The sequence below is a fragment of the Puntigrus tetrazona genome, chromosome 23 (genome assembly GCF_018831695.1).
Source record: "Puntigrus tetrazona isolate hp1 chromosome 23, ASM1883169v1, whole genome shotgun sequence".
Taxonomy (NCBI): domain Eukaryota; kingdom Metazoa; phylum Chordata; class Actinopteri; order Cypriniformes; family Cyprinidae; genus Puntigrus; species Puntigrus tetrazona.
The window spans coordinates 17,895,566-17,916,202 of NC_056721.1; the positions used below are offsets into that span (position 1 = coordinate 17,895,566).

The following is a 20,637-nucleotide window of genomic DNA, read 5'->3' on the forward strand; positions in this document are numbered from 1 at the left end:
AGAAGCTGGTTTGCACTAAAATGGCAGCGTGTATGAGGTACGATTGTTCTTGATAGGGAATGCTATTCAGTATCATTAATTGTTATCTCTTTAGCATAATCAGCAGAGTTAGCTCACTCAAAAATGATCGTTCTGTCATCATTCACTCACTTTGGTGTTTTTTCAAACCTGAGATATTCTGGGGTTCAAACAACATTGGACTCCACTGAAACATTTCTTAAAATATATTTTATGCTATAACAATGAAAGGGCAGGTTTAGATCAACACAGAATCTTTAATTTAGAGGGAACTTTTATTATAAAATAAATGCATAATATATATGTATATATGTGTGCGTGTATATATATCTATCTATTTTACAACATATTTTATTACATGAACAGTTTATACATATAAAAAAAAATGTCTTTGAGAAGATTTTTTCCAAAACCATTCAAACTGAGTCACGATCAGTGCTTTTATTATTATCTAATTATATCTAGTAAAAATGGCTTCCATAAACTGAAATAAAGCTAAAAAACATTAGAATATTTGATAAACAATTTTTTTACTTATTCTGAAATAAAAAGAAGTTGAAGTACAACTATTACCAAAACTGAAATAAATAAATAAAGCTACATAGAATAAAAAATTATATATAGTAACTACTACTCTAGTATATCAATAAACACTGTTCACAAGTATTATAATTGAATCAATATTTACATTTCTAGTAAGAACAAATATATAGTCAAACCTGTCATGTATGAGTTTTTGGTTGAACTTTCTATCGTTTTCAATGTAATGGACATTCTGCTAAAAGAGATGGCTTCCAAACTCTTTAGCGAATGCTTCATGAGCTTGTTGAAGTCAATGTGTGCTGTTTAGTAAAATATAAAATTAAATTTTTAAAAAAAGTTGAGTTGATGAACGATTCCCACCAAATATTCAAATGTATACTTTAGGATAACCTTTTAATTGCACAGAGCAATCATATTTGATGGACGCTAAGAATGATCTGAGATTACATTACAACCGCACATTATACAATAGCTGTAGAGCGCTTGCAACGCCAAGGTTGTGGTTCGATTCCCAGGGAATGCATGAACCTATTAAAAATATACACCTTAAATGCAATGTAACTTGCTTTGGAAAATGCACGAACGTGAATGAGCAAACTCTGACCTGGTGAACCTGGCGTGGCTGCGGAGCAACTCGATAACTTTCCCCGTGTTACCGACAGCTCCGTCGGTCAGGAGGAAGAGCAGGCGAGGATGACCTCTCTGCATGGGCTGCCGCAGGATCCAGTTGAGAGGAGCCAGTATGTTTGTGCCACCCATGTCAGCCCGGATCTTCTTCACATGCTCACAAGCCAACGCCAAGCTCTCCTGTGAAATAAATGAGGCTTGTTATAGAAAAACAGCATATATATATATATAGACAGATTCATTAATTCAGATATTTTTGAATATTTTTCACTTGTAGTGCATACTCCAAAAGCAAGATAACAACTTTGTTCCTAAAAAAATAAACATCTGCCAACAGACTAAGAAAATAATATGCTTTTTGGGTTTGTTTTTCTTATCCCCCTGGAAGATTTGCTTTCAGCATAAAGTCGCTTCAATTCCCTACATTTTTCAGAAAACAAGACAAACTACATGAATTAAATCATATCAAATATTTTGTTGATTCGGGAATATTCTGATATTTGTGCTGAAAAAAACAACAACACAAAAATACTGAGGAAAAAAAAAAGAATTTTTGCAGTGTTTTTTCTAAATGATAAAATCAGTGTGAAACTCTACTACACGTTCATTAAAAAAAAAAAACAGACCTTTTCCGCTGGATCCCAGCAAAAACACAGAAGCATTGATCCTGTGGACAGTGACTGCTGATCTAATGAGGGCAGTGAGTGCGGGTCCCTGCGGGTGACTAACCTCATCGTAGCTCTGACTGCTAGCAAACAGCGTTTTGAACTTGGATCCGAAACCCACTATGTTGAATAAGCATGCTGGGAAAAGGCTTTTCAGAATCACAACCATTGCATCCTGTGAACACAAAAGCAAGATATCAACAGAAATGATTATGCATTGCTCATTAAAAATATGTATATTATTTTATTCATACACACTCACATATATTATGTAAGCAAAAACTTATTTTGGATGCGATTAATCATTTGACAGCAATAATTTAAATATTTGTTGTGTAATAATATTGTAAAAGTACTCTGTGATGTACTTCTATATCATTTTTTTTTTTATAGGTGCTTATAGAGATTACAGTCATTTGCTTTGTCATTCAACTTTAATTACAGGGTTAAGTGCTGTGACAATTATAGACGCAGAAGGTGACCTGTTTCCAAAATGTTTAGACTGGTGGTCGATTACCAGTGGCATTTCAGCTGTGTCAGTCTTGTTTGGATTGAACCAACAATCTTTGTCAGCAGACCTGAAGCCATTAGACAACTTTGTAGCAGCATTCATTGAACACCACAATCATACCTGTCAGACATCCATATTGTCTCATCTAAAGTAGAAATATCATTTATTATGCTGCTTCTCCACAGACTGACAGCGCCGGGTAATTAGCATGAGGTTATAATTAAGTTTGTAAATACGAATGAGCCTATTAAAGAAGATATCTAGTATATTCACAGTATTCACAATGATAAGGTCTGTTAACGTTTTGACTTAATTAAAAAACGAATCACCAGTTTTGTTGTAATAATAAAGCTAATCTACCTGCGGGAAACTCTTGCTCATAAATTGAAAGAGACACGGTGAGAAATGACAAATAGTGGCTAAAAAAAAAAAAAAAAAAAAAAAAACTCAAAATGCATGAAGTATAATATAAATGTAAGTGTTTTTGCTCGAGAAATCATTTACTGAAAATGTTTTTGAAATATCGTCAGGGAATCAGTTATCAGGTTTATGAAATGGATCTAAATGATAAAAAAAAAATATTTTTTCAAAGTTGCATTGATTGTTTGTGGATTATTGTAATGTTTTTATCAGCTGTCTGGACTCTAATTCTGACGGCACCCATTCCGTTGATGAAAGCTATTGTAGCGATCTGTTCTGATAAAGAAAAAAAAATTATTTACCTCTTAGATGGTCTGAGGATAAATACGTTTTCACCAAAAAAAAAATTTTGGCCTAAATGCATAGCAGAAATGACCAGCACAATTCTTTAGTGTTACATGAGAGTGAGTAAAATGGTCATTTCTGGATGAGCAATTCCTTTCAGTGTTATTAGATACACCTATTGTTTTCTTTCTCCAGATCAGGAGAGATCATGCTGGACATATGACATTTCAGCATGGAACAAATCTTCTTGAGGGTCAAGGGTATTCAGGGAAGGATATTATCGCTGGAGTGACCTGAGCCTTTACATTACAGCGGTTTGGTGTTTGTGGTCAGAAGGGGAAGATCCTCAATCAAAACTGCAGTGAGTCATCGCTGGCTCGTGCGTCACGCTGCAGAGACCCGTCAACAGGACACACACACACACACACACACACATTCACATCTCAGCATGCAGACTTACCAAGTTCAATTATCTTAGCTGCTTGAGCTATTCAGAGCAACAAGCTGGTTATTTCATCAGAAAACCCCTTCAACGGGCTGATTTGATTCAGAACTATGAGCCGCATCGAGGTCAGTGAAGTAATGCAGCAAAAACTATTAAAATAAAAAATAACTATGTATTTATTCCCGGGTAAAAAAAATATCTCAACACGTACTCTACCATTCAAAAGTTTGCTCATCAAGGCTGCAAAAATACAACGAGAAATTTAAGATTTTTAATAATAGAGTTTAAAATTAGTGTTTTTTATTTGAATATGTTTTTAACAAATATATTTATTTCTGTGATGCAGAGCTGAAATTTCTGCATAATTACTCCAATCTTCAGTGTTACATTATCCATCGTGCTAATTTGCTGATTTGCTGCTCAAAAGGCAATTATCATCATCAAAACAGATGTGCGGCTTAATTTTTTGTAGAAAACTCAACTGTCTGTACTGAATATAATGTTCAAAACAAGCATTTATTTGAGCCTTTTTTTAACAATATAAATGTCTTTTAACATTTTAACATTATGCTGTCACTTTTTTTCAATTCAATGCATCTTTTCAAGGCTTCAATGCATCTTGTTGAACTAGACTGAACTTTTGCAGAATTTAATTTTTTCAAATTATATTTTTTCAAATGTATATTTTCTGGAATATTAACGCATGCAAAAATTATAAATTAATCAGTAAAAGGATTCGCACTGATTCGCATCACTCTAACAGCCTTTTTCTAGTCAGGGAAATTTAAATCAGGAATGAAAAAATGAGAATCTTCCGCTCGGTTCCATTTACATGTAACACAATTTCAAGTCAATAATAGAAACCATCAAAGAGCAAAAAAACTCATCGCGAATTTCAAGGTAAGCTTAAATCAGGGACATCTCCATCTTAACCAAGAACTTTGCAGGTCTTCCTTACAAGAAAGTACCTCAAAATACTGAATGTTGCTCATTTTAAGATCAGAATATTAAATATATGCTGCCGTAATTGTTAATGATTACCTGCAGTGAATGGGTGCCGTCAGAATGAGTTCAAAAGCTGATATCATGGATTTGTGGAGTGATGTGGATTACTTGCGTATTATTATGATGTTTTTATCAACCTATTCTGACGGCACCCATTCACTGCAGAAGATCCATTGCAAGTCATGCAATGCTACATTTTTCCAAATCTATTTTGATCAAGAAACAAGCTAAGTTACATCTTGGATGGCCTGAGGGTGAATGCAATTTCATTTTCACATTTTCAGTTGAATTGCTCCTTGAAGGACTTAATAATAATATCTGTGTGTTAAATAAGCGCTGCTGTGTGTATATAAAAACTCTTTTCCATTAATGGTTATTAACATGACTGACGCGCTTTGGGGTTTTAAACGGCTGAATAAATTAGGATGTCATCAAAAGTTAATAAGCACTGGGAGTGAGGGCCAGAGTTAGTTTAACACAGAAGCGCAGGCGTCCCACCTTAACTCGATTGATGTTGACCCCACTCATGCTTCCGCTGCGGTCAATGAGGAAGATGAATTCCCCCTGAATGCTCCGCAGGTCAGAGGTCGTCGAACGGAGGTCTGGGCAGAAGTTCAGCATGACCACGGGGTTGTGGAGGATGTCTTTATGGAGCCTCTTCCGAACGATGTCCACCTACACACCACACATCAGCCAGTGGAAGAGCCGTTACTGAAAAGCTGGTGAATCTCACAAAAACATGACACATTGACAACAAAATGAACAGAAAAATTAGCCGTTACACTTAAAGACAGTAAAACCCATTTTAAGGAACATTAAAGGGGATGTCTATTGCTATTTCATGCATTCTGACTTATTTACACCGCTAAAGATATAGATTCTCATGCAAAACATGAACAAAGTCTAAAAAAAATATGAATACTAATTTATAAGTACTTAAGCAATTCAACATGATTTATCCATATTTTTCAAAACCTACACAAAGCTACCTGAAGTACAAAAAATTATCTTAATTTTAGAATTGATATATATTAAATTATTTCAAAACATTTGAGGCAAAATTAAAATATTTAATTTCATATTCTCATCTAGGCTCAGGCAAAATTATATTTATATTCACGCAATAAATTTTTTGTGTATATACAGACATAATATGGAAAAGCAAATACTATATATATATATATATATATATATATATAGTAATTAATTTAGTTTATTGTGTGTGTGTGTGTGTGTGTTTGTATTATATGCTTTTATATAGTATCCAAAAATGAGATAGATAGATAGATAGATAGATAGATAGATAGATAGATAGATAGATAGATAGATAGATAGATGTTTGTGAAAAACATAAATGCACACAAAATCTTACTATTATAATATAAATTACATAAATTATATGTACAAAAATTATAACTGAGACTTATTTTTATTGAAATATGACCCAGGAAAGAAAGAAAAGGAGAAAAAGGGAAGAAAAAAAAACCCTCACAATGATTGAGAGTAATAATAACCTGATGGTTGAGTATGCAAACTGCTGCAAAAGTGAATGAAAGGTTGAGAGTTCATTGCAAGGTGGTTAAGTGCGAACTTTCAGCGGAAATTGACAGAACTTTCAGGCACTTCTGAAGCATGCCAATTAGCCTATTGTGAACTGCTCTGAAAAAAAGTCTTTCAAATTAGCCACGTATTTCAACCACTTTACATCGCGTCTCAATTAGTTACATTAAATTACTTCTCAGAAATCAGCTGTTTCCATGACTCGCTTGCTAAATTAACCTTTTGAAGGAAATAGCTTTCTTCTACATAAACACACGCTTCTTCTATTAAATCAAAATTATTATAGCATCATTTCTATACTATTTTACAAATTCAGATTCGGAAACCATCAGCTGCTTGATTATTGTATGGAATAAAAACTGATCACAACACTCGTCCGAATTTCTCGTTTTGTGTTCAACCAGGAGAGAGAAAGCCATACGAGTTTGGAATAACTTGGGTGAATAAATGATCATTGTCATTTCTGTTATTCAGTGTCTCACGTTAGTGAATGATTGATAGGGCCAGACACTCATGAGCACGCGAAACTATGAGACAAGGTCGTAATTTTGAAAATCTTTTATGGTTCGCGGATTCCCCGCTCGTGCTCTAAAGGTTTAATTGCAGGAGCACACATCCCTGAGGAGGTGAGGTTAACCCTTATTTTGCTACACGGTACGTAGAAACACTATATACTCAGCTGAAGACCTTTGACGGTTTCCATAGAAACGTCTATTCATTGCTGATGATTTTAGGGCTGAATGTTCTCTCCCTCCTGTTGAGGAGCAGCACTCACTTAACGATGCTACTGAAGCCTTGCGCTGCTGAGAAACATGCATCTGCGCTGACATTCCCTCTTAATGTAACTACTTCCTGAAGCGACGATTAGCAAGGATTGTCAAGGGATTTTGCATTAAATGGATAACCTAACTAAATTTGATTTCACACTCGATTTTTTAGTGTGAGTGTCATTAGGCTTAATCTAACAGAGTCTCCGAGAGGTGTGTGGAAAAGTTCAGAAAGACCTATCATTTAAAACATTGGGGTCAGTGAAATTTATCTTTAAAAAAATTGAATAATTTTATTCCACAAGGGTCCATTAAATTTATCAAAAGTGACAGCAAAGATATTTATATTATTACAAAAGCTCCTATTTTATATAATCTTCTTTAATATTGAAAATTCTTTGGAACTTTCTATAAAAAACGCCTTTACTACTTAAATTTTGGTTTTGCATCAAAGGAACAAATTAAATTTTAAAATGTATTTAAAAATATAAAATTGTTATCTTAATTGGCAATAACATTTAAAATATTTTATTTTTTACTGTATTAATAATCACACAAACAAGTATAAAACTTCTTATCAAACCCAAACCACAAAAAAAAAGTTACTGAATTTATTCACAAAAAAATGAATAAATACTATGATTAATAATTACATTTGTCAACATTAATATTATTAAAATAATATCACAATAATTGTATTATATTACCATCAGTTGTATTTACGCATTGATTTATTTATTAACAAATGTTTTCATTAATTTGTATTTATTTGTTCCTCTGGGTTTATATATCTAAAAGTACTGCTATTTCTATGTTCAATAAAAAATAGTTTTTGGTACATCTTGTCAGTGAACAAAATCATTCTTAATCTGTTATATTACATGCTGGTTTGCTTATGAATCTCTCGGTCACAAAAACACATCTTGAGAACATTATTTCACATAATCACCACTTCCAGTGCAGTTTATGTTCCTGGCTGCAATATAATAACCTTTGCTAGATTTGACCAATTATATTGAAAAAGCGCCACAAAAGCGTCCTAATGTTTTGATATATTTCGTCCTTGTATCTGGTGTTGTGTCTGTTTTCTGTATTCCCTCATTCACCGTCTCACTCACGGTCTTTTCATTGCTGCAGTCCTTCTTGGTGGCCTTTATGTAGTCGCTCCGTCCTTTCAGATGCTCATCGTATTCCTCCGGCGTCATGTCTCCATCTTCGATGAGAACGTGTGGCAGATGGGGCTCTACGTGAAAACGGAAGAATTACTATCTCTGCACAGCATTAAAACCTCTCCGTGTGGAGACACAACAGTGAATAATGACAGCAGACGATGAGATGCATTACTGCCAGACATGAATGACTCCCGAGGTGGCGGTATTTCGTAAAAACAGCAGCTGTATTAGACACAGAGTGCGTTGGCGCCATCAATGCGGCTGAACGTTTGCCCCTTTCACTCGGCTGCCTTATCAATTCAATTGCACAATACTGGCCTCGGGTCACCTGCGGAGTGAGGCAATCTTATGAGGCATCCAGGGATTCATTTATTCCTCCCAGACGCCGATGGAGGTCGAGATGCATGATGGGGTGGGTGAAAAAATATAGAGCTCAACTAAACAGTGCTTATGGAGCGAGAAATGATGTTATATGCCTGTAGACTTGGGAATGATGTTTCAATAGCACTATGATTTAATAAAGCGCCCCTTGTTTGGACAAGCTTTCAGGCACATGGAGAGATTAGCACTGGCTTGCTCTGAAAGGCTGACTCTATTGTCCAGTTAGCACAGGTCAGTGTGGCTGTGATCTTGTTTGTCTGCCCATGTGGGGACCGAATGCCTGACAAAAAAGCAACATTGCTGGGAAGGTCCACTTGGAAAACGGATTCGTAAAGGGACTAAAATGTTTGCTCACTGCCGCTAGAACTGGTTAGTAGTTGCTGCCCTGGATGGTTTAATTTAACAATAATAATTTAATTCTGATTCCTTTAAACAACCTTTTGATTCCTTAATGATTCTTTTACTACGTGTTAAGAATACATTTTTGATCATAAAAAATGTGATTGCATTGCCAAATGATCACTTCAGGAATTAAAAAAAAAAACATTAAAAACTGTTCTTGCAAAAGTTGTGTTCATGTCTTAATGACTATCTTTTCAAAAATGCAACCTATTAATTGGTGTTCACTATATTTTCAACAAATGTATTTATACATTTTTTGCATACTTTTTTTTGCATATTTACTGACTCTCATATGAACAATCAGTCAGTAATTTCTCTGATTTAAGTCTTGAAGTTACCTGTAGCAAATTTTTGTTTTGATCCACTGCTCAGAAGAGACTTTTAGGAATCAGTTAGGAATCATACAATACTGGTTCCGCTGATTCACTAAAAACAAACAACGCAGATTCTGTTGCTTATGAATCAAACTCTTTTTTGGTTCACTAAAAGAGCTGGATCACTGAGTCATTTGTTCGAAAACCAGACGACACCGATTTGCTAAAAACCGGATTAGAAGAGACCGTTTTATTTGGGGGTTGGATCACACTTGTTGGTTTGAAAATGTTTAAATCGCTACAAAAAAACTGTTTATATGTATCATTTGTTTGGGAATTGGACTGGTTACACTGAATCTTTCTGGTTCTGATAAAAGAATCAGCTGCTAAGAATCATTCTTTTGAGAGTTGGACTACACTGGATGTGTTTTTGATTCACTAAAAAAAGAGAAGGGGCATGTAAGTCACCAGGAAATTAATGGTTACGTGGTATGTTTTGATTCACTAAAATGAATCAACTTGGATTCGTTCACTCAAGAATCAGATTACACTAGTTACGATGTATGTTGGTTTATAAGAAACATTCGTTCAGGAATCTGACTACACCGGCTGCACTGAAAATGTCTGATTCACTTAATAAGGGTCATTCATTTGGAAGTCGAACCACGTTGGATGTGCTGTACATTTTTGATTGATTAAAACAATGATGACTTTTGATTCACTTAAAAAGAACCAACTCAGAGCCATTTTTTCAGGAATCAAACTGCACTGGTCGGTTCTGTATGCTTTTGATTCACTTAAAAAAAACAATTCAGAGTCATTTGTTCAGGAATCAGAATACTCTGGCCATGCCGTATGTTTTTGATTCACTTAAAAAGAACCAACTCAGAGCCGTTTGTTCAGGAATCGGATTACACTGGTCATGCTCTATCACTAAAAAGCATATTCAGATCATGACATGACAGAATAATTAGTGTAATTATATGTGCTACGCACCACTGGGGTAGATCAGTATCTCCACAGGGCAGTCGTAGGTATACTTGTCTGCCAGTGTGACTACAATGCTGGTGGCAGAGCGAGCCGAGGGGTCAGCGTCCGCCCGGATGGCATGTGAAGGGCTCTCCACACCTGCACAGAGAAACTTCTAAAGCGTTTAAATTAAGCACGAGCAACAGACGTCAGACCACATGCGAGGACTAAACTGTTCTGCAACTCTAGCTGGGAGATGCATACTGCAAAACAACCGTCATCCAGTAATGCTATTTTATGAAAAGTCAGCTTCAAACTATTTAATGCATCAAAATAATTAGGCTAGAAAGCATGCTTTTGTCAGAAATTTGAATACAAATAAAGCGTTATGTGTATTCCTATTTATTTGTCTGGAAATCAGGGTAGCTTATAATATTTAATACTAGACTCACACATGAGGATAGAGGAACTGACCTGCCAGTAAATACGGTCCTCTGATCTCAAGATGGAAATTAAACTCGTAGTCAATGGAGTTGATGGTCTCTTCCTCCAACAGAGCAGCTAAACACACTCCTGAGGCCGTCTGCTCGTGGGATCCCACTGCACAGTGATGCTGATCCCTCCTGAGACAAATCAGCAGGAGGTGTTTTGATAAACTGCTCATACAATGGAAGTCAGTGAGGTCTGACGTTGTTTAATTTCCAGCTTTTGTTGTACACTTTGCTTAATCAACACATAATGCGAGGATATCTTTGGAAAGATACCTAGAGAGATGGTTGAACAGATGGAAGTAAAAATTCTGTATGCAAATAAATGCAAGAAGAAAAACAAGTCGCAGTTCAATATGCAAATATCAGAGCAATATCAGAGATTTTTAATCTCGCATGCCATATAAACGACCTGTCAGCAACTGTTCTGGTTTAAGGGAACAGTTCAAACAAAAGGAGAATCAGAATGTAGATGAGTTTTTTTTAGCATGTATCACATGCTCACCAACGGATCCTCTGCAGTGAATGGGTGCCGTCGGAATGAGAGTCCAAACAGCTGATAAAAACATCATAATAAACCACAAGTAATGCACAGCACTGCAGTCCACGGCTAAAAGATGGATTGGGTTTTTTTTGTTAGCTTTTCGCTTTGCTAGTGGGCTACTTGTGGATTATTAAGATTCATTTGGTAAACAAGTGAAGTAATGTTAAATTTCTCTAAACCTGTTCATCTACATTTTGGATCACGCAAGGTGAGAACATTTTCAGGAAATTTTTATTTCAGTGTGCAAATATTACACTAATATAAAAGAATGTTATGGATATCATATGAACAACCAGGTCAGTATGTTTTTGATTCACTAAAACAACCGACTCATAAGAGTCATTCATTCAGGAATTGGACCGCACTGATTGTCCTGTAACTTTTTTGATTCATTGAAATAAACTAGTCCTTCAGTCATTATGAATCATTTTGCAAATATATTACATAGATATCAATGTCAGTGTAATGTCTAACATGTCATTGCAAATCAATGGGAGTCTATATGTTAAAAAGTTCAGACTGAATGAATTGCTTTTACTAGGGTCTGAAGTTTAAAACTGAAATCAAAGAGTAGATCATAGAAGTACAGTGTGTCCATGCAAATACTTCAACATTACTGAATCACACACCTCCTAGCAGTGCTGGGCGAAAACGCTTGCTCCTCTTTGACAGATCGTTGGACTCTTGGTGAGCAGACGGGCGGTGAGCTCACCCGAATTCCTCCATTAGGGAGCGTGCTGAGCTCTGAGGAGGTGCTGACCAGTATATTAATGGTCTCCAGAGGGGGAATGACCCCCAGACTGACCACCAGCATTGTCCTCTCCTGATCCTCATCCAAAACAATAAGTCCTGCAACAAGAAGATTCGAGATGAGTCATCAGTAAATCACACAAAATGTACCGTCCGACTTCAATGAAAAAGCATTATAAAGTGTGTTAAAGTAATAGTTCACCCAAAAACAAAAAACTGCAGAAAATTTACTCCACCTGTGGATCCTCTGCAGTGAGTGGGTACCATCAGCTAATAAAAACATTACAACAAGCCACAGTCCATCAGTTAACATCTGGTGAAGGGAAAAACTGTGTGTTTGTAGAAGCAAATACAAATTAAAGCTTTTAAACTGTCCCTTCTGACCATAAAACAAGTCCATATTCAATAATAAGACTTTCTCCAGTGGAAAAAGCCCATTCCTTGCTGTCCTCTCACATCGAAATCCACCAACATATTGTTTAGAAACATTTCAGACCTTGTAAACAGTGATTGATTTGTGCATATTTCTCTTCTGATTCAGACTTCACTGGAGAAACCAATACTATTAATAGAGGACCATTAGCAAAGAGCAATTATTTAAAACAGTCTTGCTGAATTTATTTCTTACTAACACACAGCTTTTTACTTCATGGACTGGATCCTGTGGATTATTGTGATGTTTTTACCAGTGTTTGGATTCTCATTCTGACGGCACCCATTCACTTCAGCGGATCCATTGGTGAGCAAGTGATGCAATGCTATATTTCTACAAATCTGTTCTGATGAGGAAACCAGCTACATTTTGCATTGCATGAGGCTGAGTAAATAGTATGCAAATTTTCATTTTTGGGTGAACCATTTTTTTTAACTGGATTCAACAGTCACCGTGACAGGCTTAACGTTTAAGCTCTGAATCACGGATCTTCGAGGAGCGTTATAAATGAGCATACAATCTTACCACCTCCACTCTGCAGGGTTCCATTGGCATTGCAACAATCAAAGTAACAGTCATCGATTTTCATTTTATCTTTGACCTGCACGGTTATTATCTGGCTGCCAATCATCGCTTCGAACCCGACCACCACGCTGCACTCATCCAGAGGGTATATAAAGATCCCTGCATGAATCACAGGATTACAGGAGAACACATTGTTTATTACACAATAGCGAAAGGCGATCCTTCCACAAAGCTAATTTTGCACTTGATGGAAATTAAATCCTTCGTTTTAGTGCTTTCAGCATTGACCAATGCAAAATCCAATCTGCTGGAGTCAATACAACACTGGAGACCACAGAGCAGCAATCTGCCCGTGACATTTCTAGACTTCACACAAATAACCGCTGAGGTTAGGGCAGGGAAGGGAAGTATTTGTATAATTAAAATTTCTTTTCAGGAGAATCATAATTGTGTTTTTGTCACTGTACTTTTGGACCAAAATAAATGAATACTACACTTAACTTAAAAATTCAAGGCAATTAGCTTCACGTCCTTCTGGAGTCACATTAAACCCACTAACCTCAAGAACGGTGACAACCAACAAATGTTAAAAAAGGGAGCATTTTACATCACAGTACAACAAATACCTAACAATAATAACAAAACAACAAAAACAGTTTTAATGAAATTAATCAGCAGCAAAACAACAATCCTATAACAGTAACTGCACCATTTATTCATGCTGCAATGCATGACATTAACATTTCAACAACATAAAAGTCTTTGTTCAGACAACTGTGTTTGACTATTTGGGGTGATTTTGTTTGTCTGACAAGGGTTTTTATGTAGTAAAAAAAAAATTGCATTTTTAGTATTTGAGACTTAAAAGGTTTTGCATTTTTTTACAGCTTGGGCCTGATGCACCATATTTTTTGATTATTTTTAATCAGTGGATTCAGTGGGACAGTGGCAAGGGTTAAAGCTAAAGCTTAGTTTCAATCATTACTATACTCCAAAAAATCTTTTTTAACTGCAGCATTTCCATCTGCTTGCATTACACAGTTTTAATATAAACTCATAAACGTAATATAACACATATTTGTCGGTGATTCATAAATTAAACTAGCAATATTGCTGCACTGGCCTAGTTTATTAACTATTTGCATTGATTTGGTTTCATTTTCATGTAATCTTATTTTCAAAATTGCAAATCGGCATAAATCTGTTCATTATGAAAACAATAACTGAAAGAAATTGAATTTATAAATCTGGTTGACCAACATGCATCGCACTATGTTTAATCCAAATGGAAAATCTGTTTTTTAGTGTCATAGTGAAGACTTGGCAATAGTCACTAATGATTGATCTCACTTTAGAGGAAATAATGCACCTATTGTAGACAGCATACTTACCCTCGATAGGGTGATCTTCGATGTTTTCATAGGTCAAGGAGGCTGTCATTGCCAGGGTGTAACCTCTGACACAGGAAGTGATGTCTGAGATGCTCAGAGGCAGAGAGCTCCATTTGCTCTTGTTGATCAGGCCAGGCATGATGGTGGTTCTGTCCAGTTCAGCTTCTCACATGCAGAGAAGGGAGCGAGCGGGATGTTTCCTTAAAAAGTCTAGATAACATCAGAACCATGTTTTAATACCAACAAATAAATAAATATCTCTTTGTGCCCAATGCATTTTAGACACACATTCACGGACACGTTTATTTTATGAAAGTTCAGATAAGCACTATTATTATTACTATTCAAATATTTATTATTATTATTATTAATATTAATATTATTATTATTATTATTATTATTATTATTATTATTATTATTATTATTATTATTATTATGCATTAAATTGTCTTGCTTTAAGCAATAAATAAACATATTTATGTATTTAATTATTATAATATATTATTATTTAGTATATATATTATAGTATAATTATGATGTTTTTCTTCCTATAAACAATAAAATACATACCTTTATTATTATTTATTACTGTTTATTATGCAAATAAAAATGAGGCCAATATTTATTTATTTATTTACACTGAAATATATCCTTAAAACAATACATTCACTTGAAAAGCAACAATGCATAAAGGATCTTAATTATTATTACTTTCTACAGATTTTTTTGTTTTAAGCATACATCTAATTTTGTAGTGTTAGTTAAAAAAAGGAAAATAATAAAAATGACCTTTCAAAAGATATTCTCCCGAAAGCAAGTCACATGCAGTATCTAATGATATTTTGTTTCTCAGGTTAAACTGATCTCATTTTAAGAATGTTTATAGAAAACAAAATCTGAAAATGTAACTACCTCTAGATGGCTAACTAACATTTGACCACCAGAAAATGACCAATTACTATTTTATCATTTACTGCCATACAAACTGTAAGGTGATTTATTTAAAAAGTGTCCACATGTCTGCGCGTCGTTCGTACTGTCACATCATAACTCATCACTGCCTTCATGCATGTCGCATTAATAAAGATGAGAAGACAGCAGCATTATCCGTATCGTTTCGGATGTCACTCTGGTGTCCGAATGAAGACCTCTGACAGGTCCAGACGAACCCTTTCCCTGTCCCGTGACTGGATTTCTGGCACAGAAATCACAGCTCTGTTTCAGCGCCATCAAAGGAAACAGAAACCTCTGGCACATCAAACGAGCCCCGGACACTGTAACAGATGTAGTGCTGAGGCCATGACCAGTGAGTTTTTACCTGAGATCAGCACACAATACTCCAGACTATACAGGAATACAAACCCAGAGCTGTCATCTGATACAGAGCAACGTCTGTGTCTCTCGGCTCCATTAATGATTGTTCCAGAAAAAGCGATTAACATGATGTAATACCCAAATTAACTAGTTTTCAGAGCACAAATAAGATCTCTTTAACTTTTCAATTGATTCTCTTGGACAGTAATGGAATCGAAATGGAAAGCTAATGCGTCACCAAAGACACCAAAGCTCTCAGACTAAAGTTTCAGGGGCGATCTCTCTGAACAATGTCTCAGATTCTGCTCGGATTTGCAAAGTCTGTCACCAAAAAGACTCTGTACCCATATGTCGATCGTCTTGTGTCTGTTTTTATTTCTAATCAGACATGAGAAGACCTATCTGAGATATTGACCAATAAATCATAACTGAAAACCCCATTAGGTTTCCAGAGGTTTGAACAAGCAATCTCCCAACAATAAAAACGCCACAAATGAGATCTCTTACATTATGGCATTTATAAATATTGCAATTGTTTCTCCTAAACAGCGATGACAATCAAAGAGCATGCCAATGAAATCCACTATACTTTCTCAAAAATGAATAGAGATTTTAATATAGGCTCTTTTTATATCTTTTAATGAAATGCCTGAGTTACGCTGTCAAGTAGTAGTAGAAAATATTTGATCATTCTGAGATTATAATATTATAGATTATAGATATAGATTATAGACTATGACTCAAAAATATGGGGTTGGTAAGATTTTTTTAAATGATTTAAAAATGCTTTTCTTACACTCAATAAGCCTGCATTCATTTAATCAAAATACAGTGAAGTAATACTAATTTATATAACATCATTGTTTATACAATATAACATTCAAAGAGCAACTTTTTTTTAAATAGAATTCTTTTTAACATCATGAATGAATTACTGATGAATTTAACGCATTGTTGTAGAAGACAAAAATATTTAAGAAATAAAATCGTAGTGACCCTAAACTTAAAAATAAATAAATAAATACTGCGAAGTGTATTGCTTAACATGAATAAATGTAATATTAATTTGCCATATCATTTGAATGAATTCCAATATATAAGCATCATGTCAGCAGCCTTGAAATGGCATTGAAGAGCACATATCAGTCAACAACTAATGTCTTGAATCTAATGAATTACAGGAGAAACATCTATGATAAAGCTCATAATTAAAGCATGTCATAAGTAAATAAGAACAATATCATAAAAAAAAAATAATGGTAGTTTCCATACTGGTTTCCCACCTCTTTGCAAACACAATTGAGAACTCTATTCAATCTCTTGAGGTTTATTATTTATCTAAAGACCGGGATTAATCCTCCGATTTTCGTCTAACTTGCTGAACTTCCACAGAGGGCCAGTGTTTTGGAAATTTGATTTGATTCCCAGCCGGTTCGCCCCAAGATTTACGATCAACCGTTCTCAGAGGACATAAATGTTTGAGATGAAACAGCTCCCCATCATCACAGAACAGAAACAGACGCTTTCATCCGGGTGTCCACGCGGTCATAACTCTCAGACACAGAGGAACGCCACCCCCTTTCCGATAGATTAGGGTGCATGACGGGATGAGAGTGGACGGACGAGGCCAACAGATTTCCCCATCGTCACACACAGCAAACCGGTCGAACACTGCCATCATGTGTCCTGAGAGGAGCGGACATTTCTACACAAAGCAAAGGTGTCACTATCCTCTTTAAACGTGATATAGCATATGCTGAAATCATGCGGATAACTAACGATGATAAAACCGCATTAAAAGTCTCTGAATGCATTTGTTTAAAAATGTGACGTTATTGCAATTTAGGATAACTGTTTATAACTGCAACATTTTAAAACATAATGTATTCCTGTTAAAGCTGTTTTTTTAGCAACATAACTCCAGCTTTTACTGTCACATGATCCTTCAGAAATCATTTTAATACGCTGCTGAAGAAACATTTATAACAGATACCGAATCATGCAGGTAAACAATATTAAAACCCCTTAAAATCATGCTCGCGAGGCTGCATTTATTTGATCTAAAAAAATATTATTTTAATTTAAAATAACTGTTTTCTATACGTTAAAATGTTACGTAATATGTATAATAGGTAGCTTTTGTAATATACCTCTACATTTTGAGCTGATACAAATAATGTCATGCAGGTAAGAGGCGATATTAAAACCACATAAATGAAGCTCTCTATCAGAGCAGGTAAAAATCCAAATCAATTTCGTTCTTAATAACCATATGACAATTACAATAACAATTCTAGCCTTCTTCCAAGGGGACCCAAATCAGAAGAACCCAAAGTGACAGACGATAATCAACCCCGCCTCCCATCCATCCTCTCCCTGGAGCAGCGGCGTGTGAATCACTCCCAAAAAAACAGCCAAATCACCCACTCCACACACTCCACGGCTGCCACCACACACACGGCGGGAGACACGGCGCAGAAACGAACACCTGTTGATCCAGCAAACTGATGCAAGAAATCCCTCTTCAGTGCTTCGGAAACACTTGCCAAATTCACCCTGAAATACTTCGTCTCGATCCTCAGACTTCAGCTCCTTTCCCCCGAAGCTGAAATCTCTTACCTCGCATCTGCAGCAATGCTCTCTCGACGTCTGAATTGGTGAGGTCCAAAATAACATCGGGGCTGCAACTCCGAAAAGCTCTCTGCCTCTTGTAGACGGACACAACAACTGAGCAGAAACGGAGGACGGGAGGGAGGTAGAGAGTGAAAGAGAGAGACTGACAGATGCAGAAGCAGCTGGAGGAGCCTTTATGCAGGCAATCAGCGCAGCAACATGTGGTTACGAAGCTCAGAGCTGGAAACGAGAGCTTGTCCTGTGCAACAGATGAACACGAGCCCCACCAGCCCCCCGCCAACGCTTGATTCTCCCCTCAGCATCTGTACCACCCACCTCTCCGCTCCCCCACCTCTCTGTCTCTCCGTAATCAGTGACGAGAGCCCATTCATGGATCCCATTTGATAGCCAGGGGTGCCACTGGCTGAAACGCAACACCATGCATGGGGGGGAACGAGGGGAGGGAAAAGAGATCATAGATCACGCAAAGGATTCAGATGGAGAATTTTTGGTTTCGCATCTCATATCTGTCACTTCTATCTTCCCATCATTCGTGTTTTTTTCCCTCCGGTGACTGCTAAGCTCACTATCTCGATTTCAATATGACTGGCACGGTTTTATAATTTTTTTTTTTTCTGAACGTGGTCGTGGTGCATGTGATTAATCTGCTTTTGCAGAGGACGTAACCATGACAATCGATATGGAGCCTCTAGGGCTTTTTTAAAAGACAACAGGTTGGCTGGAGAAAGTGTGTGTGTGTTTAGTGATGTGCCGCCTTGGCTTTAACCTCAGCTTCTGTTTCTCAATTAAATTAACATGTGCTATTTACTGTCTCTCCTTCCCTCTCTTGCTCACTCCCTCCTCGCTCGCTCTCGCTGAATGTCTCTTATCTCATCTGCTGGGATTTACTGAGGGCCGCAGCGGCTGCTGATTATTTCATCTGCAATAAAAAAGAAAATACATCAGCTCCAAAAGCTATGAATGGGCATCGTAAATATCAGCTGCACGATCTTTTAAGTAATGATTCTTGGACATAGAGATTTGACTCACAATTATGGTGAAAATCAGAAAGCGGGCAAAAATGAATAAAGCCATAATGTGTAATGAACAACGCAAGATTGCATGACAGAAAAATCACCCTGAGCACATTTTAATGACAATTTTACACTTAGGTGCCAAGTTGAAGCTTTTTGGGTTTTTTTTTTTTTTTGGTTTAAGAAAACAAGCATGGTCCAAACAGTTTGTCGTATTAATCAATTGTTTTAGCTAAATGCATATGCTAAATTAATAAATGTACAAAAAGTGAATAGATAAAAAAAGTGTGCAACATAGGGTTAAAGCATCGATAAAACCTGCATACTGGGTTTTAATTAGGTTTAATATTTTAATATTTTTAATATTCCATTAAAATTTTAATATTTAATGGAAAATTCGGTCATTATTCTCACACAGTAACCATAATCTACCTTTAGTATTTCTAGCAAGAGCATAGTAACCTCAGGTAAAAACAAGCATGGCTCTTTATTTCCATGGTTACATCAACTATGGTTCCTATATGATGGTAATGACTATATAGGTAACTATCAAGAAATGTTTATAGCCAAAACACATTGTGCCTATAATTTAGACTATGCCTCCCCTCTCCTAGATTATATACACAGTGTTAAAAAAAAGATTATTGTATTATTTATTTATTCAGCTTTGTTAATGCTTTTTTTATTTAGGGAAAACTTTACAATGAATATTTCTCAGATGTATTTTAGATAATTAATTTCTGTAAAAATACTGCCCTGTAAAAAGATATGGTTAACATATATTAATTATAGTTTGATATTTGTTGTAAAACTGGTTATACAAACGATAATAATATTTAATTTTCATAAGGGTGGTATTGATATAATCATTTACAACATGTTCTTTTAAGTCAATAATCATTATAATATTAAGTAAAGATCATGTTTCGTGAAGATATTTTGCACATTGTCTATCGTAAATATATCTAAATGTAATTTTAGTTGTATCTTGGTCAAATCTTAACAAGCCATTTCAGATGATGTATAAATCTCAATTTCCAAAAACTGACCTTTACGACTTGGTTTTGTGGTTCAGAGTTACGTATATTTCAAAATATGAGGAAACTTGAATTTTAATTTGGGGCACAGAATTCAAAAACAAATAAATAACCAATAAATAAAGAAACAAAAAAAATAAATAAATAATTTCTTCATACCGAATGCATAAAAATGTTAAAATGTGGTTGGTTTACCTGAGACACCAACAATAAAGCTGCCAGTGTAAGTGAAGTTTAGTAAATATAAACAAATAAAAAGACAAATGTCCATATGTGTCTGCACTAATGGCTTATTAGAAAAATATAATAACTTACTGTAGCATTTAATTGGTTTAAACTAAAACCCAGATGCTTAGATTTGCAAATGCTTGCAATGAATAGTAAACTAGAACCCCAGTGTTTGACTGGAACTGATGAGCGTCCC

General features: G+C 35.6%; 1 protein-coding gene across 1 annotated transcript in view; it reads right to left on the reverse strand.

The window, feature by feature from the left end:
• Nucleotides 1-18,972, reverse strand: part of vwa5b1 (von Willebrand factor A domain containing 5B1) — a 35,471-nt gene extending 16,499 nt beyond the window's left edge. Inside the window, exons 1-10 of the mRNA XM_043224158.1 lie at nt 18,149-18,972; nt 14,216-14,425; nt 12,825-12,983; nt 11,746-11,965; nt 10,559-10,707; nt 10,112-10,243; nt 7,965-8,089; nt 5,018-5,194; nt 1,918-2,028; nt 1,166-1,368 (exon numbers count right to left, since the gene is read on the reverse strand). Of these exons, the coding sequence (XP_043080093.1) occupies nt 1,166-1,368; nt 1,918-2,028; nt 5,018-5,194; nt 7,965-8,089; nt 10,112-10,243; nt 10,559-10,707; nt 11,746-11,965; nt 12,825-12,983; nt 14,216-14,354 (1,415 nt within the window). The 5' untranslated portion in view covers nt 14,355-14,425; nt 18,149-18,972. The remainder of the gene's footprint in view (nt 1-1,165; nt 1,369-1,917; nt 2,029-5,017; nt 5,195-7,964; nt 8,090-10,111; nt 10,244-10,558; nt 10,708-11,745; nt 11,966-12,824; nt 12,984-14,215; nt 14,426-18,148) is intronic.
• Between the last annotated feature and the right edge of the window lie 1,665 nt (nt 18,973-20,637).